Source organism: Lactuca sativa, chromosome 9 (genome assembly GCF_002870075.4).
Source record: "Lactuca sativa cultivar Salinas chromosome 9, Lsat_Salinas_v11, whole genome shotgun sequence".
In the NCBI taxonomy this organism is placed as follows: Eukaryota; Viridiplantae; Streptophyta; class Magnoliopsida; order Asterales; family Asteraceae; genus Lactuca; species Lactuca sativa.
The window spans coordinates 93,777,427-93,790,162 of NC_056631.2; the positions used below are offsets into that span (position 1 = coordinate 93,777,427).

General features: G+C 38.0%; 1 protein-coding gene and 1 non-coding gene across 2 annotated transcripts; one reads left to right on the forward strand and one right to left on the reverse strand.

Moving 5' to 3' along the window:
- Positions 1–2,609: 2,609 nt before the first annotated feature.
- LOC111885236 (small nucleolar RNA R71) lies at positions 2,610–2,716 on the forward strand. The gene has a single exon (XR_002848056.1). It is a non-coding gene; the product is annotated as a small nucleolar RNA R71 (small nucleolar RNA).
- A 981-nt stretch (positions 2,717–3,697) lies between these two features.
- On the reverse strand, positions 3,698–8,399 carry LOC111885218 (calcium-transporting ATPase 5, plasma membrane-type-like). The gene is made up of 5 exons (XM_052767753.1): positions 8,262–8,399; positions 7,321–7,398; positions 7,170–7,220; positions 6,325–6,447; positions 3,698–3,940 (listed from the first exon to the last, which is right to left on the reverse strand). The coding sequence occupies exons 1-5, from the start codon at positions 8,397–8,399 to the stop codon at positions 3,698–3,700; spliced, it is 633 nt and encodes a 210-aa protein (XP_052623713.1).
- Positions 8,400–12,736: the final 4,337 nt, after the last annotated feature.

A 12,736-nucleotide genomic window follows, 5' to 3' on the forward strand; every position in this document is an offset into this window, starting at 1 on the left:
AAAGCAAACTCCATTGATGGGTTGCCTCCCGTTAAGCGCTTCTTTTTAAGGAGTCTTTAGTTGGACTCCTTCCCGCTCTACGTTTCTACGTTGTCCTTCATCAGGAATTTCTGCTTAGTCCTTAGTGGTTTATACTTTATTTTGTAAGCATGTATTTTCCTCTTATATGCCCTTTTCAGTTCTTCTTTCCTTCTCCTTGTGGCATTTTCTTCAGATTCACGCTTTATCCTTTTACCACGCTTCTTCTTCTTTACTCCTTCCCTATGAACCATTGTTTCCATTCCTCCTTTATTTACCTCGATTTCCTTTTCAGTCATTACTTTATCATAACTCAATGTCACGGATTCTACCTCGCTTTCATCACATACTAAAGAACCTGGTGGTTTAAAAGTGGACACTTCATAAGTAGTAGAAACTCGGGCTCGAGGCTTGGTTCTTTTGATTGTGGTTAACATTATTCCTTGATCAGCCATGTGTGACTCAATGGATGAGTTCTGCATATCATTATTCCAAGCCTTAGTGTTCTCTTTATCTACCAAGCTTTCCCTTTTAACATCTTTAGCTGTTTCATCATATTGCACAATTGTATCAAGACATGTCAAGTGTGCATTTTCAAAGTTGCTCAAATCTTTAACAACTTCACGTTCCTAAAGTAGATTTTCCAATTTATCAGGAAAAAAGTGCATGTCAAGTCCAGAAAGGGTACTCATGGTTTGTAGGCCAACATCTCCATTTGATCGTGACTTCTCGTCTAGACTCATCGAGTCAGTGGGTGCTACTCGGCGAGTCGGTGAGCTTTCAACAATTTTGGTTGTTTCTTGGTAATCAGCTTCCTCTAGCAACCTCTCTATCTCCTTTAGGTCTCTTTCAGTATCAAAACTCTCGTCCAAAGATAATATAAATTGATTTGGATTCTCTTCTTGTAAAAGCGCAAGCTCTCTTTCTAACAATTCATCATTCAAACCTATTGAGGAAACTTTATCTTCTTTTGACTCTACATGCTTATTTTCTTGCTCAGCTTTAAAAACCACCGAATCATTCCCCACCCTTAGTGTTAGTATAGATTTGCGCACATTGACTATGACACAAGCGGTATTCAAGAATGGTCTCCCAAGAATGATTGGGACTTTAAGGTCCTCTTCCATGTCTAGTACTACGAAATCAACAGGGAACACTAGTTTATCCACCTTGATGAGAAGATCTTTGCACACTCCTATTGAATGTATTATTGTTTTATCGGCTAGATGGATTGTCATTTGTATACGCTTTGGGTCCGACAAGTTTAGCTTTTTGAAAAAAGAATATGGCATAAGATTTATACTTGCCCCCGAATCAGTCAATGCACGAGTGGCAATTATATTTCCAAATTGACAAGGTATGGTGATGCTTCCCGGATCGCCCCTCTTCTCTGGTAGCTCATTCAACACTATTTCAGCCACTTCTGCCATATCTTTTCTGGTTGTAAAGAGACTTTTAAGCAAGCTTGCATATTTTGGCGTTCGAAGTATCGTTTCAATAAACAGAATATTCACTTGGAGGGCCTTTATATGCTCCATAAATTTTTCTATACTCCTGAATCTGTTCACCAGATATGGCTCGACTCGAAAATGGCAAAGGGGGTCGGTAAGGTTTTAAAGGACAACTGTTTTTGTCATTAGACCTTGGACTCGTCGAGTCCTTGTCTAGAACTCGACGAGTCGAGTCAAGATCTGCCGATTTCGACTTTTCTGCCTCTTTTTCTTGCACTTTTTTGGTATCCATATTTATAGGGGTCAAAGGAGTAAAAGTTCTCTCAGAACCAGTTGTTATAGCATTCACATGCGCCATTCTTGGATTCTTTTGGGTATTGCTAGGAAGTTCACCCGGTGCTCCTTGATTGATTTGTTGTGCAAGCTGACCTAGTTGATTTTCAATGTTATGAATGGAGGCTTGTTGATTCCTTAATAGAGCTAGTTGATCCATCATCATAGTGTGGTGCTCTATAATCATGCCTTGGTGTTCCCTTAACATATCTCGTTGCTCTTTTATTGCAGCATCGGTATCATTGTGTCTCTTTTCGGATGTAGCTGCAAATCTTGTGAGCATGTCTTCAAAATCTGGTTTTCTTTCTTGCACTGGTTCTTCCTTTTGATAAAAACCCCTTTCCTTTGGCTTAAACTTTTCCTTCTTCGCCTTTTTGTACTCATCATATGGGATCCATTCTTAAGTTTTCGCCAATCTTCATCATATCTATCACCGCTTGAGTAGCATACTTGTGCTTTCTTGTTCCCGTTCTCGTCCAAATCACAATCTCTAGTAAGGTGAGGCCCGTTATATTTATCACATCCCACCCGGATAGCGTGGATGGATTGGTCCATCTTAGTCATTCTTCGATCCAAACTCTCCAGCTTAGCCATCATAGCTACCATGCTTTCAGTAACTGAGCTCGCCACCCCTTATTTGGGTCATTCCTTGGGTTATAATATTCTCTAGAGTGCTTAGAGAATTCTTCAATTAGTTGTTTTATCACTGGGGGTGCCTTCTTTGTGAGCGGTCCTTGCGAGTCAAGGAGTTGCCTTGTTGTCACGTTTACTCCATCATAGAAAATGGAGATTTCTTGTTGGTTGTTCAAATCATGATGTGGGCAATTCCTTAGTAAGCCTTTGTATCTCTCCCACGCCTCGTATAGTGACTCTCCAACTTGTTGCTCAAACTTTGCTATGGCTTTCTTCAACTTTGATATCTTAGAAGGGGGGTGGGGGGGAGGAATTGATCAATAAACTCTTCACGCATTTTCGCCCTAGTGGTGATGGATCCGGGAGGGACTGATTTCAACCAATCTTTCGCAACTCCCTTGAATGTGGCCGGTAACATACAAAGCAAAATGGTATCGTGAGCCACATTAGGGACATTGAAGTAGTCGGCTATATCGTTGACCTCGTCTAGGTGCTTGTATGCGTCCTCGTGATCTTTCCCATAGAATGGGATTTCCTTCACTTGGGCGTCTATGTGGCATTTAAGTTCAAAAGCGGCAGTTGCAGGAATCGCGGGCTGCACGAGTCCTGGGTCAGTATCGTCTCACATCCTTTTCTTCCATTCGCCCATGGGAACTTCATCAATGTTAGCCATGGGGTTAGCTAGTTCGTCTTCTAAATTGCTTCCTTCTTCAAATTTTGTTTCGTATTTAGTGTCTTCCTTCTTTAGGTCTTCATCCGCCAATGAAGAGATGCTGGATTCTCCCACTTTCTTGCCATTTTTCTTGCTAAAAACAGATTTGAGATTCTTTCACTACTAGAAAAACAGCCTTTTACGACGCTCATTGCGCGTCGTAAAAGGCTCAGACGACGCGCAAATGCGCGTCAAGGAAGGCCATGTCATAAAGAGAGACGACGCGCATTTACGACGCACGTTCACGACACGCAATGCGTATCAAGGAAGGCCCTATCATAAAGGAAGACGACACGCATTCGCGTGTCGTAACCTTACGACGCGCGTGTTAATGACACGCAATGCGTATCAAGAAACCCCCTGTCAAGAAAGGTCATGTCATAAATGTAGATGACACACATTTTTGCGTATCATAATTTTAAATGTTAAAAAAAATTATTTATAGATTTACTAATTTTCAAATTAAATACCACATTTAAAAGTCTCATAATGCAAAATAAAATACTTATATAACAAAACAATCCATTTCATGAAATAATTGTACTAATATTCAAAATAAATCACATTTAAATGTTATTTTATTAACATGAGTCAAACTAGAAAAACAAATCCTCCTAATCCAAATAACAAAATACATAAAACACAAACTATTTTCGGAAAGGAGAAGGTGGAGAGACTGCTTCCATACAATTATCCGTTTGACTGCAACACCGCCTTGTTTTTTCTCTGAGTTGAATGGGGATGCATAAATAACTGAACACTCTGACCTCACGACATCAAAATTCATTCCAAGCTGCAATAATTACAGAAATGATGAGCATAACCTAAAAATAAAATCAAGGATACAAAACAAGATTCTATCCCCAACATATGAACCAAGAACTAACTATCCTTAACCCCCCCCCCCCCCATTGAAGTATGGCCTTCTCTCTTGGAGATCTGGAAACCTCAACATTTATGCCTCCGTATTAATTAAGCACCAAACCAACATTGACAGTGAATTTTCTTTTTTCATAATTGATTAAAGATCACTAACACCAAGAAAAAAAAAGGTATAGAAGAGGATTGGTGCTCTGGTAAGTGTAACGACCCGTCTCCGGTATGATAATTCCTTGGTATTTATTTTGAGGTTTTGCAAGAGGGACTCGGCGAGTTCATAGCCTGACTCGCCGAGTAGGGTCGGGATTTCGAGCACGTGATTAGCTGGCGACTCGGCGAGTCCATATTCTGGACTCGGCGAGTCTGTCCGTCTAGGAGAAACCCTAAATCCCCGGGTTGCCCACTATTTAAGCCACCTTATAGCCCCCAATCTCGCCTCCTTCACCCTCAAAAGCTGTGAGAAAACCCTAATTCGTTCTTGAGTGATTCTAAGTGATTTTGTGTGCTATTATGAAGGCTTGAAGAAGGAGAAGAAGAAAGGAGCAAGGAGAAGGATTTCAGAGCAGAGATTCAAGGGAAAGCAAGAGCTCTTTGAGGTATTCTTCAGTTTACCCTCTCTTTTATGCCTTAAAACCCTTTCTAGATCTTGTTAATGCCTTTCTCAAAGCTTTATGTTGATATGGAAGCTCTCTTATGCCGAGATAACCTTAGATCTGTTCATTTAGGAGTTGTAGAGCCCAGATCTATTGCCTTTATGGAGCTATTTTGCATATTAACCCTAGATCTACCCCTTTTGAGCATCTTTTAGCCTTTATTCCCTTGTTCATGCGTTTGTACACGTAAAGTTGGAAACTTTACGTGGTAAATCAGCTTATTGGACTCAGATCTATCATTTGTATGTATTGGATTCGAACAGAATCGAGTGTAGAATAGTTGCATGGCGGTGACTCGGCGAGTCGAAAGAACGACTCGGCGAGTCTAGTCGCGAGTCCCCGATTTCTTCCTTTTGAGCGGTGTCGAGTGGGACCAGTGAGTAGTGGAGTGGACTCAGCGAGTTTGAGGGTAGACTCAGTAATAGAGGGACTCGGCGAGTTGTTCATACAACTCGGCGAGTCCAAGGCAATCTTCTTAAGCTCAAGAACAACTCGTCGAGTTGTTCATAGGACTCGGCGAGTCGGATGAAGATTTTCTGAATTCTTGGATCGAGAGAGTACTCGTCGAGTCGATGCCATACTCGACGAGTAGCAGCGAGTAGAGTCGAGGAGTGAGAATAAGGACTCGGCGAGTTGGCGGCCCAACTCGGCGAGTCAGGTCAACTGTGGGTTGACTTTGACTGAGAGTTGACCTTGACCAACAGTTGACTTTGACCAAGGGTAAAAGAGTCATTTTTACCCAGTGCAATGTTTAGTATTTGATTGAGTGTATTTATGGACTTGCAGCCAGGGAGATACCGGAGCAGCAGCAGTTAGCCCTCAGAGTTATTCACTCAGCAACTAGTTCACGAGGTGAGTTTCCCTTCAGTAGGAACGGGTCTACGGCCACAACGCCGGCCCGTTTAATTATCAGTAGCCCCGGACTTTGGTCTGATACAATAGCTAGAGTGCTTGATGTCTTTGTGATTCAAGCATGTTTGTGTTATGTGTTCCGGACTCTGTTCCGATGCAGTATGCAGTTTATGTGTTTATAATAGTTGTTATGTTTTATGCTATGCCATGATCAGTCAGTTCCGGAATTCGGTCTGATGCAGTTAGTTCCGGACTTCGGTCCGATGCAGTTAGTTCCGGACTTCGGTCTGATGCAGTTAGTTCTGGACTTTGGTCCGATGCAGTCAGTTCCGGACTCTGGTCCGATGCAGGGGACAAGGTCCCAGTCAGTTCCGGACTTCGGTCCGATGCAGCTAGTTCCAGACTTCGGTCTGATGCAGTGGGCAAGGCCCAGTATGTGCTTATGTGTATTGTATGGTATGTGGTAGTTTGGGGGAGCTCACTAAGCTTCGTGCTTACAGTTTTAGTTTTGGTTTCAGGTACTTCCGCTAGCAGAGGGAAGAGCTCGGGATGATGGCATCGCACACACCACAGCTTCAGCTTTTATCCTGGGAGTTGATTTAGTTTTTGATTTTTATATGACATGGATATGATACAGTTTCCGCACAGTGTTGTTTTTATTATGTTTGGGATACATCACGTATGGTTTTTATGATATGACACTCAGATTATGGTTTTTGGTTATATTGAAAAATGAAATTTTTGGGTCGTATTTTTGGGTTGTTACAGTAAGGTACATATTCAAAATACCTACCTCAGGGGAAAATACGCTACTAGTTGTATTGTGAGCTACACTTTCAACAAGAAGAGATACAATCTTTGGAGGTAATGCTGACGTGTCATTTGGTGGATCATTTTTCTTCCCACAAATATAAGCCTCGACCAGTCATCTGAATAAAGCAAAAACATGAGATAAATAAGGTAAAAGAATGAAGGATTTTTACTTCTCAGATGTCAAAATAAAGAGAAAAGAAACGAAAGGAGATTCCCTCTAACTGTCTAACATATGAACAGAAGATTGGCACTTAATACTAGAATAAAATAATAAAATATGCAAGAATCATGAAGTTACCAAGAAAAGAAAAATATCCTACAAATTGAAATTCAAGGTTCCAGTTTTATCACAGCAAATTGTAGTTGCATAACCCATCATTTCACAGGCAGATAGCCTAATCTGCACATACAAAATTACCAAAAACATATAACAAAATACATACAACTACACAAGTCAATGAGAACAAAATATCAATATACCAATGCTTTGTCAGACATCATTTTTCTCATTGAGTATGGAAGCCTGTAATTATATATAATTAACATTTTAGTCATCCAAAACTCATATTAAAGAAATGGTTTATAGAAAATGGACAGCTTATGTTGAAGTGACAACTAATGGAAGCCCTTCTGGCACTGCAACATAAACAATAGCTACCTATAGACACCTCAAGAATTACAAAGTTGAAAATGAAACTAAATTAAAATATATATGCAGAAGATACATACTACAAAATCAGAAGCTATTTTTTTGTCTTTTGGAAAAAGAGGTCAAAAAGACTTTTTTATGTATTTTTGCATGGGATTAGAATGATTAAGTCTTACCATCATAGTACTACAGCCATCAGCCACCTTGCACCCAGCCATTAAATCAACCTGTTCCATCATTTTTTTAAAAAGTTACATTATCTACCCTTGAAAACTAGAGAATCGAAATAAAACACAATGTAATCAACAGAAATTTATGAAAACTTACAGTGTGACTCTTGCCAGTCATACTTGATTCATCAATAGAAAGAGAGTAACCATAAATGAAAATCCAATAAGCTGGAACCTGGTTTATGAATGAAATGTAAACAAGGGCAAAAACGGAAATCACAAGAAATGAGAAACATATTACCTGGTCGCCTATCATAAGATGTATGACATACACACACACACACACTCTCTCTCTCTCTCATGGTTACAAACATTGTGTCTTTTGGAGGAACTACAGTTTGTAGATATTACAAAAGTAAGTTTTTGGATCGTATGTCAGCTATTTTTCCCAAGGTATTAACAAACAGATCTTTGTTTATACCTGCAGTTGATCGGAAACACACCTTTTGTTTATCTCAACAATGTTGTGGAAGGTTATGTTGGACGTATTGCAGCCAAATTGGAGATGATGGAACCCTGCTCTAGTGTTAAAGACATGTACTTATTTCATTAGAGTAGAAAACTTTCCTGTTTTCTAGCAGTGTAGGTGATCACCTGATGGAACACTAAAAGTAAGGATCTTAGTATGTCATTGTATGTCAGTAGGTGATCACCTGATAGGGAATCAATCATATATAGTGTGATTGTATTAGATTTTAGTTATGTATGTGCAATATAGTACGGTTGTATGTGTAATATAGTATTGTTGTATGTGTAATATAGTACGGTTATATGCATATGTGATTGTATTAGATTGTAGTTAAGTATGTGTAATATAGTACGGTTAAATAACCACTGTATTAGATTGTGTTTCTAAAGTTTTGATTTATGGCTGGAATGGGATATAGAGTACGGTTAAATAACCGTACTCTATTAGGTTGCTTAATCTAATACTCCCCTCTAATACGGTTCATCATCTGTACTATATGTATATATTCAACCGTGTTAGATCATTGTTTTTCTATTAGTGAGATAATATGAATTTGTAAGAAAAGATACCTGATGCTTCAAGTCATTTATATTTCTCTTTCTTGTTAAGCAAAACATACACCATTTGTTCCCAAAAAGGAGCGAAGGAAAATTAGCACAATATACCAAATGTAGAAAAACATAAAGATCAAAAGGGTAAACAGGCATGGCTAATCCCACCGCTATTCCACCAATGTAGAAAAACGTAAAGATGAAATTGAATACAGATCAAGCTCAGATTGGTATGTATCTCTTCAAAATCTGCTTCCCTGTCATGGCTAATCCCACAGCTATTCCACCAATAGCTCCGGCAACAGTCTCCGCTTTGTAAAGTGCTCCGGTCGCTAATCCAGCCACCACGCTATTAATAAGACATAGGGCTTGTAAATTTGAGCAATAGAAGAAATGACCCTAAGGTCACCGGACCTAATGTTGCTGGCAAGGGCAGGCAAGGTGAGATTGCCGGAGCTGAGGGGCTCCATCGGCTGGGTGACGCTGGAAAGCGTTGGACGGTGGGGCGGGGCAAGACGGAGGTCAGAGGTGGGAGGCGCCAATACCAAGAGAAACGTCGAAGGTGGGAGAAGTTGTCGACGTCGAGAACTGAGAAGAAGAGAAAGGGTTTGTCAAAGTGAGAAGGAGAGAAAGGGAAGTTGAAGAGAGAACGAGCAGTACAGGAGGGCAATCGGGGCAAATTCTTGAAAAAAAGCCTTAGCTACTAGGGAAATTAAAGTGGAGGGAGAAAAAAAGGAAGGCGGGGATTTTAAGTTTTTGGGATTTCATTTTCCCCAGATGGAACGCGCGCGTTCTATTAAAATTTATAAAGCGACGGTCGTAGACGACATGCAAGTGCCCTCCGTGTTTTTATTTTTTTGTTTAGACACTAATTTTAGGGCACGCAAAAATGCGCGTCTGAAATCCTTTAAATTTTGGAAGAGATGACATTATTTTTTAGACACTCACCTTTGCGTATCATAAATCATTGCGTGTCATGGTTCGCACGTCGTAAAAGGCTATTTTTCTAGTAGTGTTTAACGGTGAGTTCTTCGATGTTGTGGATTCTCCATCGATTTTGCCTTTGTTCTTCCTAAGAGTTGCTTCCGGGTCTTCGAGTGGTGGAATCAAAGATGTGCCTCCTCCTCTGGTCATAAACTCACTGCAAACAAAACAAAAAATACACGTAAAAAGAACAAAACAAAAATAAAAACGAAACTGGGAAACAACGATGGACTCGTCAAGTCAGTTCGAGGGGACTCGGCGAGTTCACTGCCAAATCTAAAAAAACTAAAACGAAAATACTGGAGTCAACCAAATTAAAACTCAATTCTAATAATTAAACTACTAACAATTAAATTTAAATTTTAGAACCGTTCCCCGGCAACGGCGCCAAAAACTTGATGTGTGTGAAACGAACTAGTTTTAATCTTACTTTTTAAATATAAATTAGACATACAAAACACAGTGAACCTGTCATGATGGTATAGTTGTAGCAAGCAGGGTATCGAACACAGGGAACGACAATTAAACTAACTACTAAATTATCTAAAAACAAATAATAAAAAGGAAAGGGTTTTCTCTAGTTTTGCAAGACTAGAAACTTAAACAATTTAACTAACACTTTTACTAAGCATCTAACAGCTAAGCAAACAAAAATCAACTAAATTCAATAATTAAGGAGACTTCTATTTAGGTTCGAATCATTTGTTCCTATGGTTGATTTTATGGTAAGTGCAATGGATTAATTGGAATTGGTTGCTGATTAGTGTGATTAGGTTCACGTTCGCTATTACTAATCATTAGAAAACAAATCTATTCAATTAGTGATCAGTTGATTAAATTAATAAATTCCCTAGTTTATTGATTCGGGTTAAGTAAGACTTGTAGTTAGCTAATTAAGTTGGTCGTTCAATTAACCTCTTGTTGATGGTTCGTCACACAAACTCACATATTAACTTACATATTCTCTAGTTAACCCTAGTTAAATGTTTGCTATTCCTAGGCATATAACAATGTTTTCACATAAATCATATGAGATAAGCAATTAAGAGAAATTCATGCAACTTAATATACTTGTAATTAACAGAAAATAGTTGTAGTTAACACATAAGGTTCTTTAACAAGCTTAACAAAACAAAGTTCACCAATTTAAATTAATCCCACCACAAATTCAAACCATAGTCACAAAATCATTTATCCTAAACAGAAGATATGAGTTTTAGATCATGATTACATCAGAAACAAGCTCAAAAACGAAATCAATTGGTCCGCACATGGTTCAAACAATAGATTAAGTTAAGAGTAAACTTGATTTTGCCTTGATTTTCATTAAAATCGAATGTGGGGTTGATTCCATAGTTTCCCACGCTCCAGCAGCACCTTCAATCGACACTTGGCCTCCAAGGGTTCATGAGGGAAACTAGGTCTCGATCACAAAAGCTCTATTTATTGATTTTTGGGAACAGGGCCGACTCGTCGAGTCTAGGGACCGACTCGCCTAGTCACTCATTAAAAACATGTGTATGGTACGAACTTCTATAGCTTCACTAAGGTTCGACGTGACTCGTCGAGTCATAGATTGACTCATCGAGTTCTTCAGGATTTTTGTCTCTTTTCTTCTTTCTTCAATTCCCACGCTTCCTATAGCTATTCCCGCTTCCTTTTGCTTCCGAGCACTTCTTTTAAGCTGAAAATACAATTTAGACATAATTAATTACCTTTTGTCCATAAATTGCAATAAATTAGCCAAAAAGTATTAAGATTCTAAACAAAATATATAGCTAAATATGCACATATCATCTACTATTTTCAAGCAGGTAGTATATCATTATGTAATAATCTTTACCTTAAATTTTCTATATTAAAGGATGGAGAATCTTTTTTGTAGATAAAACTATTGTTTCAAAGGTCAAACCAACTTTGATGAGGTAGAGCTTCAGAGCTACACCTCATTTATCCATGCAAATGTTCTATCTGACAATAAAAGTAAGCAATACTGAAAGGGTGTGTTTAGGTACACACTTCAAAGTTTAAAAATTGCTTGAATCTTTCTAATGTCGAAATTTGAAAATGCTTTTGTTATTGTGTTGATGTGAATTTTGTCATGTGTTAAATAGATATTACATGATGGGGTAAAAGAGTTGGCTCTAAGAAAAGGAGAAGCTTCAAATTATGGCTTATCTGATGACAATAAGCTAATGCACTTTCCATAATTTGTTTATTTAGCATTCAACTTTCAGTATTTCTTAATACAACATTCTAATTTGAAAAATCACCAATTAATAATAATAACCGGGTAGATTTTCGATAATATATTGATTTAATAAGAAAAGATTTGAAAAGTAAAAAGAATTAAACTTTTTGCGTAATTATAAATTGGATCTTCTATGGTGGATTGATAAGCCCCATGGACTCTTAGTTTATGGTATAAGGGGCCCAAAGTCTAATCTTCTGCAACCTTCTTCCAGAGTGGGTGTATGGAGGGCAGTTTGGTCTTTTATTTATTTTGTAGGTTAGAGGTGGTAGTGATTCAAAGTAGTGGGGATATCACCTCGCTAAGCTGTTATTCCCTTTTGTCCTTTTCTTTAGTAGTAGTATATATAGTAGTTAGAAGATAGAATAAGGTAGCTAAGAATTAAATTCCTAAGGAGTTGGCAAAAGTGGTACCCTGTGTATGAGCGTGTATGTAGTTCTTTCTCATTTGTTATTGGTTTTTGTGGGGGGGTCAATTTATTCCTTTAATTTTGCAGCATACAATACGATATTGAAAATCTACAAGCAGTTCAGAATGAATCCAAGAGCTTGAAGAAATCTCTCAAGGTGATGTTATTCTTACCTTATTGTTTAAGAGATTTGGAGTTTATATGAAATTTGCTGACAGTTTTGATTTGTATAATATTAATAATAATGATAGGATGTTGTAATGGAAAACGAGTTTGAGAAAAGGCTTCTAGGAAATGTGATTCTTCCCAGTGACATTGGAGTAACATTTGATGATATTGGAGCATTGGAAAAAGTTAAAGATACATTGAAGGAATAGGTGTAGTGTTACTAATGTTAAAGTAGGTGTTTTTAAGTGGTGATATAGGAGTAGAAGCAATCCCAGATAACACTAAGGATTTAAATAGGCCACCGACATTGAGAGTAGAATCCATTTCAGAGATGAACGATGGTAATTATGACATTTAGTATTCTGTTTATGGATTCACCATAATGTACTTTTGACAGAAAACTAATGACTAACAGAAAGAAATTTGCTTACAATAGGCAATGCTCTTTTGGTTAAGAAAATAAATGTACTTTTGACATAAAACATTAATTTTATGTATTTTCTCTATATCATGCATTTACTTTTAAAGTAGGACGCCATTAACATCTTACTTTAGAAATTAGGATGTTATCTTATACAATTTTGGCATGCATTAATTAGATGCTTAATTTATCCACAAGGTTCGATGCTTCCTTCAAATGGGGTAATATAGTCAATTTTCAACTATAAGTTTTTTTATAAT

What these genes read in the sequence shown, in the direction of transcription:
- LOC111885218 (XM_052767753.1), bottom strand. Translation starts at nt 8,399, where the DNA reads ATGCCTGTTTACCCTTTTGATCTTTATGTTTTTCTACATTTGGTATAT. An exon ending in TGACTGGCAAGAGTCACACT is followed by an intron (nt 7,221 to 7,320) that starts GTAAGTTTTCAT and finishes ATGATGGAACAG; the next exon opens with GTTGATTTAATGGCTGGGTG. An exon ending in GTAGCGTATTTTCCCCTGAG is followed by an intron (nt 3,941 to 6,324) that starts GTAGGTATTTTG and finishes TAATTATTGCAG; the next exon opens with CTTGGAATGAATTTTGATGT.